This window comes from Protopterus annectens, chromosome 15.part0, assembly GCF_019279795.1.
Source record: "Protopterus annectens isolate FY-2018-M chromosome 15.part0, PAN1.0, whole genome shotgun sequence".
NCBI lineage: Eukaryota > Metazoa > Chordata > Ceratodontiformes > Protopteridae > Protopterus > Protopterus annectens.
In genome coordinates this window covers 378354187-378368582 of record NC_056749.1, presented here as the reverse complement: position 1 = coordinate 378368582, position 14396 = coordinate 378354187, and the positions used below count along the sequence as shown (strand labels likewise).

Genomic DNA, 14396 nt, shown 5'->3' with positions numbered 1-14396 from the left:
AAAGTTAAAACTGTTGTCATGTTACTGTACAGGCATGGATTTGCTTTTATATGGCAGATTTTGGCTGAAGTATAAAAGTATGAGACCCCCTGACCTCTCAATGAACATATTTACTTTGGTTCTTTAAACCACTCTGTGATCTGTCTTTTTGCATCTACCCTAAACTATTTTTCTCAATCTCCCTGGCAATCAATTCATCTGATAAAATCATTTGTGCTACTTTGAATAACTTTAGACTGCCTTTGTGTATACAATTAAACTTTATCACGGGATAATTTTAAAAAGTGTGTGCCTTTTGTTGTGGATCAAAACCATAAGGACCAGAGGGGGTAACTAGAGTGCCAGATGGAGAAGTGCAAACTTTGCTGGCAGTGTAGGCTGAATGTGGGTTATACCTCTGCTGTGAGTGGTTGCATCAGTATAAAATGTGTGCTTAAGTTGGAATCTTACCAGTTATAGACTTTTTAACTTCATTCACTTACTTGATTATTTTTATGTACATACAGTTACTTAATATTTTGTAAGTTTTTACTCATTTTTATTTTTAGTCTACATGTTTGAATTTTTATTGTTTTTGTGTAATGTGAATGTTTCAAATGCTTTTTCATTCATTATTATAGAAAGTTTGAACTGTTTTAAAGACATTTCATTGTAATTTAATACAGATATGAAAAGTGCTATAATGTAATAAACTGTAATAACATTACACGAAAGCTTTTTTTAATCCATTCCTGGGATTCAGAAATAATCCATTATTCTCACGTTAATTGCTACAGCTGCAAGGTGCACTTTATTCAGTTGTGTAAGATGCAATTCAGAAACATGTTTAGCTGTAATGAGAAGACTCATTACCAGCTAATTTGCATGTTTCAGAATTGCATGTAATTAGCAATTACTGCCAGTGCTAAACAGCACTTTTTGACAGCAATTGGCAGTGTAGGACCTTGCATTGATTTGGCACAGGAACCCCTCTTAGTCATAGGAATTCACACACACACACACACACACACACACACACACACACACACACACACACACACACACACACACACACACGATCACACTCAACATGGCACACCCCCTTATACACACTTGAGAGCACATGTGGACACACTACTGAACCCCTCAGACACACACACACACACACACACACACACACACACACACACACACACACACACACACACACACACACACACACACACACACACACAAACACACACAAATGCAGTCATCCAGGATCAGTCATACTCCTGCAGACATGTACACACAAAACATACAGATACACACTCACACATCCCAGCACTACATCGCCACAGATCTTTCCAACTTTACCTGCAATACAGTCTCTCTCATTGACTATAATGTGGAAATGTAGCAATTTGGCCATATTAATTAATATGACTGGCTGTGCTAATTTAAGCAGCCAAACGATTTTCTGAGTCACTCAGTTACATAAATCTCTTCCCATAGACATTTTCAGAAGACAGTACATGGCTGCTTAACATTATCTGTTCTCCAAAATGCCTCAGTACCATTTAGCATGGTTGTGGAAATGGCCCATCACGTGATTCTGCTGACCATGTAAAATCACTGTTGTGGGCTGATATGTGAATCAGAAAGGGTTACCTCAAGTAGTTATGCAGTCATGTTAGGGCTTACCACTAGCCACAACACTTTTTGAATCCCAGGGCATGTTGTTCTATGTTCGGTGACAGACATCAGTTTCTGATAGTCTAGCAATTATTAGAATCCTATGATCATAGGAAGTTACTAGGCTAATGGCCCTAGGGCCCATACAAGCCTACCCAAGTTCTACCCTTATTTCCTTGATCAGTATATATCCCCCTGTCCAAGAGAGGAATGCAGGTGGAACTCCAGGGTAAATTTACAGTTACCCATCCAATTGTCCAGATTGCATTTGAAGAGGGCCAATGAGGTGCTCTGTTTGACATGAAGTGGGAGTCTGTTCCAAAGGTGTGGTAACCTCTAGAAGACAAATCTGTCTCTCCAGCAGATTCTATTAATGTCACATACCATGTTAAGGTCTTTAGAGAAAGCAACCCATGTATCATTTGACTTGCAGATATGCAGCATTTCCAATAAAGCAGGTCAAAGACTGCCTTATATGCAAGACAGAGATCGCCTGTGAGTAGCCTATATGAAACAGAATAAACTGATAGTGATTTCAGATGATCCACATAGGACAGATGCTGAAGACCTTGAATTTTCCTTGTGAGGAATCTTGGTTTACAATCAAAACTTGGAAACTGCATTGGTCAACTTGCAGTTTTCAAGTCAGCAGGATGTCAAACCAAAGTGGATTGACTACACTACAGCAAACGGGTAGTGTAGTTCGAGCATTTGGGCTCGACATTGTGCAGGGAGGTCACGGTTCAAGGCATTGTACTTTATAATGGGTCTAATGAGTGACGAGTAGAAGGGAACAATGACCTCTTTTTTTCTGGATGAGAAATTTTTTTGTGATGAGATATGCCATGTAGAAGGATTTCCTGACTACTGTGGCAATGTAATTAGCAAAGGAGAGACTACTGTCCACCTGTGTCCCAAGGTTTCGTATCATACTTTCAGTGTTAAGTAGACACTTGCCTATGTGGTAGTTCATGGGTACAGAGTTTTTACCAAAGGGGATGACAATGCACTTTTTGGCATTGAGCTTGAGGCCATGGCTTTGACACCAGGCATCTGTCTCAGTAAGGCCCTTTTGTAGGATGTCCACATTGTTAGGAGTTTCGATTATGGCTCCTAGTTTGCAGTCATCTGTGAACTCCATTAGCTGAAGACCTTCTGTGTTAGCCTGTACTTCAAAGAAGTGGATACCAAACAGTAGAGGACCCAGGACTGAACCCTGTGGTACTCCACTTGTCACTGGTCTGCTGCTTCCACATTGTGGGTTCTGTCAGTGAACCAGTTGGCAACCCTATCTTGTGATATAGGGATTTATACCTAGTTTAGTGAGTTTATCTATAATTCCAGAGTGGGGGATGGTGTCGAAAGCCTTGGCGAGATCTAGATAGGCTGTGTAAACCACCTTACCCTCGTCTACTGCTTTGCTGACTGCTTCAAATAAGTCTGTCGGGTTTAGGAGACATAATCTGCCTATTACAAACCCAAACTGGGTGGGGAACAGAGTTTGGAGATTACCAATGTCTTTGTTTATAAGTTCCATGATGATATGTTCCATGGCCTTGCAGACCAGGTTTGTCAGGCTAATGGTACGGTAGTTCCCAGGGTCCATGGTGGCTCCCACTTTGTGGAGTGGGATAACCATCGCTGTGCACCATTCAGTGGGCACAAAGCCTGAGGTGAGGCTGTGACTGAACATGGTACTTAGGTGGGGTGCCAGTTTGTTCTGTAGTTCATGTAGAACACTGCCTGGGAATGTTGTCAGGTCCCATGGATGCTGTGTTCTTGGCTTTGGATAGTGGGATTTTTACCTGTGCAGCTGTGATTACAGGAACTTTGCATTCTTCTGGTATAGAGATGGGCCCTTTAGGGGGTGAGAGGGGGGTAAAGTTAGCACTGAACCTATCTGCCAGGATGTTTGCAATATCAGTTGGTTCTGTATATTTTGTGCCATTGTTTTGTAACTCAGAGCAGATCTGAGTGTTGCCATTGAGATTCTTGACATAGCTATAGAATGTTTTGTGGTTGTCTTTAGAATCAGTGGCAATTTTGTTTTCATAACTAGCTTTGGAGGATTTTATGAGGGATCTCATCTTCTTACTGAGGCTGACCACGGAGTTCCTCCAATCATGGGATTTTACTCTTTTTGTGCAACAGTTTCTTTCTTCTGTTGTAGAGTTTGTTTATGGCAGGGGACCACCAGATTGGCTTCCTTTTTTTGGAGGATAACATCTTGGTTCTGTTAGGGATAGCATGATCCATGCACTCATGGAAGTGCTAATAAAGTGCATTTGTGTAGGATTCAACAGTCATGCCTCTATTGTCCATCTGCAAGGGTGTCGTGAAGTTTGCCACTTCTGTCTTAAGAAGAGTGAAGTTGGCTTTAGAGAAAATTTTTATGGTGGTTTCCCTAATGGGGAGTTGGGTGCAGGATGTGAATGTCTAGGGTGATTAGCTTGTGTTTGGATCTGACCAACTAGGAATTGACCTCTGGTGTGGAACACTGGTCACGCATGTTGGTAATGACCAGGTCTAGGAAATTGCTGCCCCTGGTGGGGGTGTGGATAAGTTGATCCAAGGAACTGGAATTTATGAATTCCAAAAAACATTGAGCAAAGGAGTTGGTACATGAGTAGTTTTCCCAGATAATGGTGTGGTAGTTGAAATCACCCATTAGTAGGGTGTTGGGTTGTACCCTAATATTTTCCAGTGTATCAAGAAATGAGGAGTGAGAATCCTAGGGTATGGTGGGGGATCTGTAGCAAGCTATAATTTGGATTGTGGTCTTGCCCAGAGTTAGTTGCACTTGGATAATCTTGGATGCATTATGCTGAGCAACTAGCCTGGAGGTGTGGATATCCTTAATGAATATGGACATGCCTCCGCCTTTAGTGTTTTGTTCCAGGTTAGGTGGCCGAAAGGTGTTGTATGAATTATAACCTGGTAATGCAGGGGAGCTCTCTGGAGCCTTGAACCTGGTCTCTGTTACTGCACGGATGTTGATGTTCTCTATTTTAAGGGGTGCCTCGAGTTAGTGCATTTTGAGGTTTAGACTTCTAGCATTGAGTAGAAAATTGAGTAGAGATTTCAAACAGTAGATGTGCCAGAACAGATCCTTGTGGAACACCACTGGTTACAGGTCTGCTGCTGGAGGTGATTCCCCTATTTTGACTATATGGCTTCTATCAGTGAGCCAGTTAGTGACCCATCTAATGATATAAGGGGTGATACCTAGCTGGGTGAGTTTGTCAATAATGCCTGAGTGGGGGGATAGTGCCAAAAGCCTTGGCTAAGTCTGTGTAGGCTGTATGCACAGGTTTCCCCTTGTCCAAGGCCTTGGTGACTGTCTCAAAGTCCACCACATTTGACAGGCATGATCTCCCTTTGACAAATCCAAACTGAGTAGGGTCAAGTGTTTGGAGATTACCTATATCTTTGTTGATAAAATCCATGATGATTCACTCCATGGCCTTGCAGATAAGGCTAGTCAGGCTAATAGGTCTATAGTTCCTGGGGGTCAGTGGAAGCACCACCTTTGTGCAAGGGGATAATGCTGGTCATTTTCAGTTCAGCAGGGACGAAGCCAGTGCTTAGACTATGATTGAAAAGAGTACCCAATGGTGTTGCTAATTCTTGTTGGAGCCCATGTGGGATACAGCCTGGGATGTTATCAGGTCCCATAGATGCTGTGTTTTTGGCCTAAGAGAGGGCATTTATGACCTGTTTTTTTTAGAGATACAAGGTAGGGGACAGAAGGTAGAGATGTCATGAGGTACATGTGGTAGGGACAGGGGAGAGAAGTTTTCACAGAACCTGTCGGCTAGCAGGTTAGCTATGTCCACATACTCAGTTTATGTGGTATCATTAACTACCAGTTTAGCACAAATCTGGGTCTTTCCTTTTGGGTTAGAAATGTAACTAAAGAACTCATTATGGTTGTCCTTAGCTGAGGAAGCTAATTTGGATTTGTAATTGGCTTTGGAGGACTTCACAAGAAGTCTTATTTGCTTGTTTAAGATGATGAGGGAGTGTTTCCAGTTTAGGGCTCACTCCCTCTTACTCTTAGACAGCAATTCTTTCCTCTTATTGTAAAGCCTGTTAATGGCAGTTGTCCACAAGGCAGGTTTGCTCTTCTTTGAGGATCTTGTTTTGGTCCTATCAGGTACGTCTGAGTCAATGCAGTTATACAGGTGTCTGTATAAAGCACTGGTGTAGAACTCTGCATAGTTGCCATTTCCATCTTAGGGGTGAGGTGCAGTGAAGCTATTTATACCATCTTGTAAGAGGTTATAATCTGCTTTGGAGAGATTTTTAGTTTAGTTGCTGGTGGGGTGGGGGAGGCAGGTGTGATAGTTACTTCGAATGAGACTGATTTGTGGTCAGATCTCACCAGGGAAGACCTCACAGTGGGGGTGTTACAGTGGTCCTCCATAGTGGTAAGCACCAGATCCAGGATGCTGGCACCTCTTGTGTGGGTTTCAACTAGCTGGTTCATTTATTTGGTTTAATGAAATCGAGCAACCCTTGGGTAAGTGAGTTTGAGCATGGATAATTTACCTAGTCAATGGATGGGTAGTTAAAGTTGCCCAAAGCCATGGTGCTTGGATGTATCTTGATAGACTCGAGTAGATCCAAATAGGCAGAGTGGGTATCCTGTAGCTGGCAAAGTGCCCTACCAACAGTTAATTGCATCTGAGGTATCTCCAGGGAATCATACTGTTTAACCAATCTGGAGGTGTATTTATCTTTAATGAATATTGATAAACCGCTTCCTTTAGTTTTCATGCTTTCAGTTTGTGGTCTGAATGTCTGGAAGGAGGTGTAACCCACTATGACTGGGGTGCTCTCCACAGCCTTGAACTATGTCTCCGTGACTTCACAAATGTCTGTGTCTTCCATGGTGAGGACTGCTTCCAGTGAGTGCAGTTTCATTTTAAGAATCTTAGCATTTAGCAGCATAACTTGAAGTTGTTTTAGGTGGAGTTTTACACTGGAAATTTTGTCCTTGAGACGCTGCCTAAAAAAGGCACTATGGGGGTGGCAAGAGCCTTAGCCAGTAGCCGAAATCCCAGGGGTGACAGATGAAGACCATCTCTGGCAGGCAAAGCATCGAAGTCTGTTGATCATGTTATTTCAGGCTGACAGATACTGGATCCCCTTAGAATGACACCAGAAACTAAGCTAATTATTGAAGTCATACATTTTCTATTTGTATTGAGGTTAAAATGATGCCTAAGGCTTGGGACATACCTGCCTGAGGCACATAGTCTGAGAGGGCTCAATCACATCTCTCTTCATATAGCCCAGAGAGTATGTGTCAAGGTGTTAACACCAGCATGGACTATGACGTAATTATAACAGTACCTGTTGTTAAGAGACTTGAGTGCATGTGTGATATGGCGAATCCTGGTCATATAAATTAATTAATTTAATTTTAGGGGGTGATTTTGATGGGCAGTGGTCTTTTGTGGGTCGTATGAATGTCCATTTTGAGTGAGAAGTGTGCAAAGCTTTATTTATTTATTTACATTGAAGTAATGGGGAATGTGATCTCTGTTTCTGCTGTTTTCTTTTTTTATTTACTTAGCATATTTAAATTAAACTTACAGGTTTTTGGTTTGGACATGGTGTTAGGGGGTCAGCATCCCTTTTTCTGTGTTTTCCTAATGTGAAATATGATCTGCTTTTCATGTTATTTATTATTTCTCAGTTAAATTAAAGGAAGATTTGGAGTTAGGAGATATTTTAGGTGGGTTATGAGGTGTCGAACCCAGCCACTGGGGATGCACAAGCCATTGCATTTCTTTGTGCCGGTCCCAAGTCTGGATAAATGGGGAGGGTTGGGTCAAGAAGGGCATCTGGCATAAAACTTGGCCAAATTATTCATGTGGACACCAGAAAAGATTTACATACCAGATTGGCCGAGACCCGGGTTAACAGCTTCCATCACCAGTACTGTTAGCCAACAGGGTGCTGGTGGAAATTGGGCTACTGTTGGTCAGAGGAGGAGAGGAGGTGGAAGGCATGGCTGAAGGCAGGAAGAGAGGAGAAAGGCTAGGACTGTGATAGTGAGGGTCGTAACTTTGAATGTTGGCAGTATGACTGGTATAGGGAGAGAGCTAGCTAATATGATGGACAGAAGGAAGGTTGGTATATTGTGTGTGCAAGAGACCAGATGGAAGAGAAGTAAGGCTAGGTGTATCAGAGGTGGGTTGAAATTGTTCTATCATGGTGTGGATGGGAGGAGATATGGCATAGTAGTTATCCTGAAGGATAAGTATGCTAAGAGTATTTTGGAGGTGAAAAGAGTGTCAGATAGAGTGATGTTTATGAAACTGGAAATTGATGGTGTAATGATGAATGTTGTTACTGCATATGCTCCACAAGTTGGGTGTGCCATGGACGAGAAAGAAACATTTTGGAATGAGTTGGATGTAGTCATGATGACTGTACCCAAGGGTGTGAGAGTGGTGATTGGAGCAGATTTTAATGGGCATGTTGGTGAAGGGAACAGAGGGGATGAGGAAGTGATGGGTAGGTATGGTGTTAAACAAAGGAATGCAGAAGGTCAGATGGTAGTGGATTTTGCGAAAAGGATGGACATGGCTGTGGTGAATACATATTTTAAAAAGGGGGAGGAGCATAGGGTGACATACAAGAGTGGAGGAAGATGCACACAGTTGGATTATATCTTAAGTAGGAGGGCCAGTTTGAAGGAGATTGGAGACTGTAAAGTGGTGACTGGGGAAAGTGTAGTTAGACAGCATAGGATGTGGTTTGTAAGATGATGTTGGTGATCAAGAAGAGGATAAAGGATAATGAGGGAAACATACTTACAAGCGAGGAGAGTGTGTTGAGCAGATGAAAAGAGTACTTTGAGGGGTTGATGAATGAAGAGAATGAGAGGGAGAGAAGGTTGGATGATGTAGGGATAGTGAATCATGAAGTGCAATGGATTAGAAAGGAGGAAGTAAGATTAGCTATGAAGAGGATGAAGAATGGAAAGGCTGTTGGTCTAGATGACATACCTGTGGAAGCATGGAGGTGTTTAGGTGAAATGGCATCGGAGCTTTTAACCAGATTGTTTAATGAAATTTTGGAAAGTGAGAGGATGCCTGAGGAATAGAGAAAAAGTGTTTTGGTACCGATTTTTAAGAATAAGGGTGATGTGCAGAGCTGTAGTAACTACAGAGGGATTAAATTGATCAGTCACAGCATGACGTTATGGGAAAGAGTAGTGGAAGCTAGGTTAAGAAGGGACGTGATGATTAGTGATCAGCAATATGGTTTCATGCTGGGAAAGAGCACTACAGATGTGATGTTTGCTCTGAGAGTGTTGATGGAAAAGTACAGAGAAGGTCAGAAGGAATTGCATTGTGTTTTTGTAGACTTAGAGAAAGCATATGACAGGGTGCCTAGAGAGGAGTTGTGGTATTGTATGAGGAAGTCAGGAGTGTCAGAGAAGTATGTAAGAGTGGTACAGGATATGTACGAGGGTAGTGTGACAGTGGTGAGGTCTGCGGTGGGAGTTATGGATGCTTTTAAGTTGGAGGTGGAATTACATCAAGGATCAGCTCTGAGCCCTTTCTTATTTGCAATGGTGATGGACAGGTTGACAGACGAGATCAGACAGGAGTCCCCGTGGACTATGATGTTTGCTGATGACATTGTGATCTGTAGTGAGAGTAGGGAACAGGTGGAAGAGACCCTTGAGAGATGGAGATATGCTCTAGAGAGAAGAGGAATGAAGGTCAGCAGGACTAAGACAGAATATGTGCATGTGAATGAGAGGGAGGATAGAGGAATGGTGAGGATGCAAGGAGTAGAGGTGGCGAATGTGGATGAGTTTAAATACTTGGGATCAATAGTTCAGAGTAATGGTGAGTGTGGAAGAGAGGTGAAGAAGAGAGTACAGGCAGGATGGAGTGGGTGGAGAAGAGTGTCATGAGGGATTTGTGACAGACGAGTACCAGTAAGAGTGAAAGGGAAAGTATACAAGAGGGTAGTGAGACCAGCTATGTTATAATGGTTGGAGACAGTGGCATTGACAAAAAGCCAGGAGTTAGAGCTGGATGTGACAGAGTTAAAGATCTTAAGATTTTCACTGGGTGTGACGAGGGTGGACAGGATTAAGAATAAGTATACTAGAGGATCAGCCCAGGTTGGATGGTTTGGAGACAAAGCCAGAGAAGCAAGATTACATTGGTTTGAACATGTGCTGAGGAGGGATGCTGAGTATATAGGGAAAAGGATGCTAAGGATGAAGCTACCAGGTAACCGGAAAAGAGGAAGGCCTAAGATAAGGTTTATGGATGTGGTGAGAGAGGACATGCAGGTGGTTGGTGGGACACAGCAAGATGCAGAGGACAGGAAGAAATGGAAAGAGATATCCACTGTGGTGACCCCTAATGGGAAAAGCCAAAATATGATGATGATGATGATGATGATGAAGTATGTATTGAGGTGTCGCTGTCTTTTTTGTTTGGGCAGTATTTAAACTTTTACTTTAGTTTTCAGTTCATAGTATAAATATAGTGGATTCAAAAAAAAGTTTTAGTAGCTTTAATGATGTCTCAAAAGTATAAATGAATCATTAATGATATACAAAGAGTATAGCTAGATGATGATGATGATGATGATGCACCAAGTGTGTACATGGGCAAAACTTTACCTGCACTATCTGTTTTAATCAAATCCTTTATCTGGTTTCCTCTGTTAAAGTAAAATTTATATCGCTGTCATTTTCTCAATGTACAGCTTTAGATGTAGATATAGATATTACTAGTATTTATAATGCAGAAGAATATTTCATATACAATTAGTTCAGGTATTTCTCATTAAACTTATGTAATACATTCATGAATATATTATGCATTTGCTAACCTCCTAATAACTTAGCTGAATAATAAAATAAAACTATGCACTTAGAATATGACTTCTACAAGGGCATTTTGAGAGTAAAGGTAAAACAACTGATCTGCCATTAATCATGCATCTATGTAATCTGGAATGACTGTATACTCCACTGTGAAGCAAACATTTGTTAAATATCACAATATAAAATCTTGAATTGCTGTAGAAGTGGACTATCATAGAAAATAATATTAAAAACTAATACTTCACACCATTGTGCTTTTTTAAATGCATTTTTATTTGTTTTTAAAGAAAAAGGGAAGCAAGAAAGGCTCTGTGGATATAGACAAAATCACATGTGTGGAGACTGTTGCCCCAGAAGAAAATCCACCTCAAGAAAGACAGGTTCCGGTAAGCATTTAATACACTCTTACATCTTGTAAAGAACATCTAGAGAATTAATAAGTTGATTTGCATTTTATTTTCAGCCTGATGTCAAGGGACTTGGAAAGTAGATGCTTAAAAATGCAGAAAACAACTTATTTAAATTGTCTTATCCTGAGATGCGGTTGCAGAACGCTTAAACTAACAAAGGTTTTCCTCAGGGTTGTGCTGTATCAGTACACAAGTGAATTTTGGACACACCGTTCTGCTGCTTCTGCCAAGTAGAAAGTTAAAGCCAAACAGTGTAGTTTTTCTGCAAGTTATGGGAGGAAATAGTGACCTGTAGCTGTAAAAATTAAAGTTATGGCACCCAGGGCCGGTGTTAGCATTTTGGGGGCCCCAAGCAAATGTCAAGTTGGGGGGGGGGGCCCTAGGCACTTCAGTATAAGTATCATCCTGTCAATGTTACACCTTCTAAGAAACTTTTAGTTTGTACTGCAAACCTTTAGGAGTAGTATGCACAGACAGTCCATAGCTACAAGCTGTTACATAACAACAGGCCGAAATACCACACTTTGTTGACCTGTTTAACAAAGGGACACTTACAGTTATTGGCATTTAGTTGCAACAAAGATACATTACAACAACTTTATGTGCAGGTCTGGACTTAAATGAAGTGAAGACTAGGCCTACTGTTTCAACATTCCCCGCACATCCTCCAGTCCTCTCCTCTAATCCCCTCCTCCTTTTGGGCTCCCCATACCATGCACATTATTTTTTTCTTCCTTTTCTTACATTTTGCCTTACTCTCAGCTTTTTCAAGAAGCCATAACTTTCTATATGCTCTGAACTGCATTGTAAAGTTTTTTTTCTTTTTACACAAAGTTTTCATCCAATAATGGCTTGCACACAAATTATTATTAAGGAAAGAAATTCACTGTTGCTGTTCAGCTTTAGTTTTCTTTGCATCCTTTCAGCACACCTTTCCTGACCAAGACAGCACAGTAATAACGATTTAAGAAATAGCTCAATTAAGCTGGTGCCCCCAAAGCCATAAGGGTTATATATGTGCCCTGGGATGCATTTTAGATGATTTTCTCAGCATTTTACTCCAATGGTGGCCTAAACAAAAATCATGAAAAAGAAAAGAATTTCAGTTTTATTTTTTTCTTTCAAGGAAGACATAAGTTGTGTCCAAGGCTTAATGTTAAAAGCTGACAAAATAGTAACTCACAATAAACTAACAAACCAGTTGTGGGACTACATAGGTATTATCTGGGAATATTGCCTCCTTCCCTAACCCTAATATATGTGCCCTGGGATGCATTTTAGATTATTTTCTCAGCATTTTACTCCAATGGTGGCCTAAACAAAAATCATGAAAAAGAAAATAATTTCAGTTTTATTTTTTTCTTTCAAGGAAGACATAAGTTGTGTCCAAGGCTTAATGTTAAAAGCTGACAAAATAGTAACTCACAATAAACTAACAAACCAGTTGTGGGACTACATAGGTATTATCTGGGAATATTGCCTCCTTCCCTAACAAAAGACAGCCACTGCCTATACATCCCTCTGGTGTTAGACTAGAATGAAAGCAGAGGTTTAAATTGCCTTAGACATATATTTCAAGTGATTGTCGATGTATGTATACAAAGTATGCTTCCTCATCCCTAACCCTCAAAGTCAGCCCCATGTATATGTGCCAGATGTGTGATTGTGAGATTGATTTCTGTAATATATTCTAATTTGTTGCTCTTAGACAGTACACCACCCCTACACAAGCTATAGTAGCCTTCTTTTTACATCTCTGAGGTCTGAGAGAAAAGTAAATAAACAATAACCACACTGTCCTCAGCTCAAACACAAGCTATAATGACTTCATGTGCACACCTCTAAGGTTTGACTGTGATGAAAATTAAAGTTGTAATAACCACACAATCCCTAGACCCCCATAACTTACAGCAGCTTTCTGTACACACACATTTGAGCAGGGCTGGTTTTAGAATGGCTGTGGTTGAAACCATAGGCTATTATTAGCTTTATACTAAAAGGGTCATATCTCAGCATTGTTCAGGTTAAACAGCTCAGTCAGAAAACTGATACATTTTTGTCCAACCAGCAATAGCTTTTGTGGGGGTCCCCACAGAGTCAAGGATAATTAAGGTAGCCCCCCAGTACCCATTTATACAGTCTGGTGAGTGGGGGCCACCAGACTCCAAGAAGATCTGTGTCTGAATGTTCTGTGATATATCTTATGTCTTACTTTTGAAATATAATTACTTGTTAAGTACATTTTTTACTGATACCCAGAAGAAGAAGAATGTATGTGTCCTGGCATTACTGGGTACATGCACAGACAAAAATCAGTGATATTTTTTACACACACACACACACACACACACACACACACACACACACACACACACACACACACACACACACACACACACACAAGCATAAGCCACAGCAGTCCTAGTTTTGTAGTTGTTTCAGGAAATAGCAATACATTGTCCAACACTGGTACTGCACACCAGATCAGTAACTGCCGTTTAGCAGTTGTCAAACAGCAGCAGGGGTAAGTCACTTTTATTTATCTCATTGAGGATTAATGCATACCTGTCACTGTCCCTGATTTCACATACCTGTCACTGTCCCTGATTTCACAGACCTTCCTTGATTTGATTTTGTTCATACATTTGGTTTCTCCTTCACAAAAAGTTTGATTTGCTGGTAAATCATTCAAGATTACAAACAGTCAATCAATCCAGACATCTGAGTTTTATACTTATTGTCCAAAAATACGTGTTGATGCAAAAGTTGTTATTCTACTAACTTTTTAAGTGCATTAGAGTAATATTTAAAATGTAGTCCTGATTCTGAGACTTTATTCTATTATTTTTAGGATTGCACTAAATTCTTAAGCAATGAAATTGTTATACTATCTGGTGTTCTGCTTGTATTTAAAAAACACTCTGAAAGAGAAAACCATCCCTGGTGAGCAGAAGTATCAGTTCTTCTTAAAATCCAAAATTTGCACCAAGATAAGTCACTCTAGGCTGCTGATCTCTCCAGTGCTTACCCTGCTCATGTTCATTATCAGTTTCATCCTAACAGGGTCATATCACAGCCCTGTACAGGTTAAAGAGCATAATTAGTAAATTAATACTTTTTTTCCTCATTTTTCCTCAACCAGCAGCAGCTTTTATGGGGCCCCCCACACAGTCAAGGGTGATTAAGGTGGTCCCCTGCAGCCACGGGTATAGCAGGGACCTAAAGCTGGCTATGTAGTTAGTTTTAGTGGAGAAAATGTCCAGCAGCAGGATTTAACTAAGACATGGGCACTATGTCAGTAGTGAAATATTTAATGAATTCTGATGCCTGTTACTTGACAAAACACTGTTACTATACCCAGACATATCTTTGAATTTTAAAGGAGGTAAAAATAAGAGTTATTATCCATGTGGTTTATTAAGTATACAATAATGCTGTACTAGCTTTTGTTGCTTTGACAG

The 14396-nt window shown here is 40.7% G+C and overlaps 1 protein-coding gene across 1 annotated transcript in view; it reads left to right on the top strand.

Annotated features, from left to right (window-relative positions):
- Positions 1-14396, top strand: part of BTK (Bruton tyrosine kinase) — a 728232-nt gene that overhangs the window by 223599 nt on the left and 490237 nt on the right. The window contains exon 3 of the mRNA XM_044057123.1: positions 10813-10911. Coding sequence (XP_043913058.1) covers positions 10813-10911 — 99 coding nt within the window. The remainder of the gene's footprint in view (positions 1-10812; positions 10912-14396) is intronic.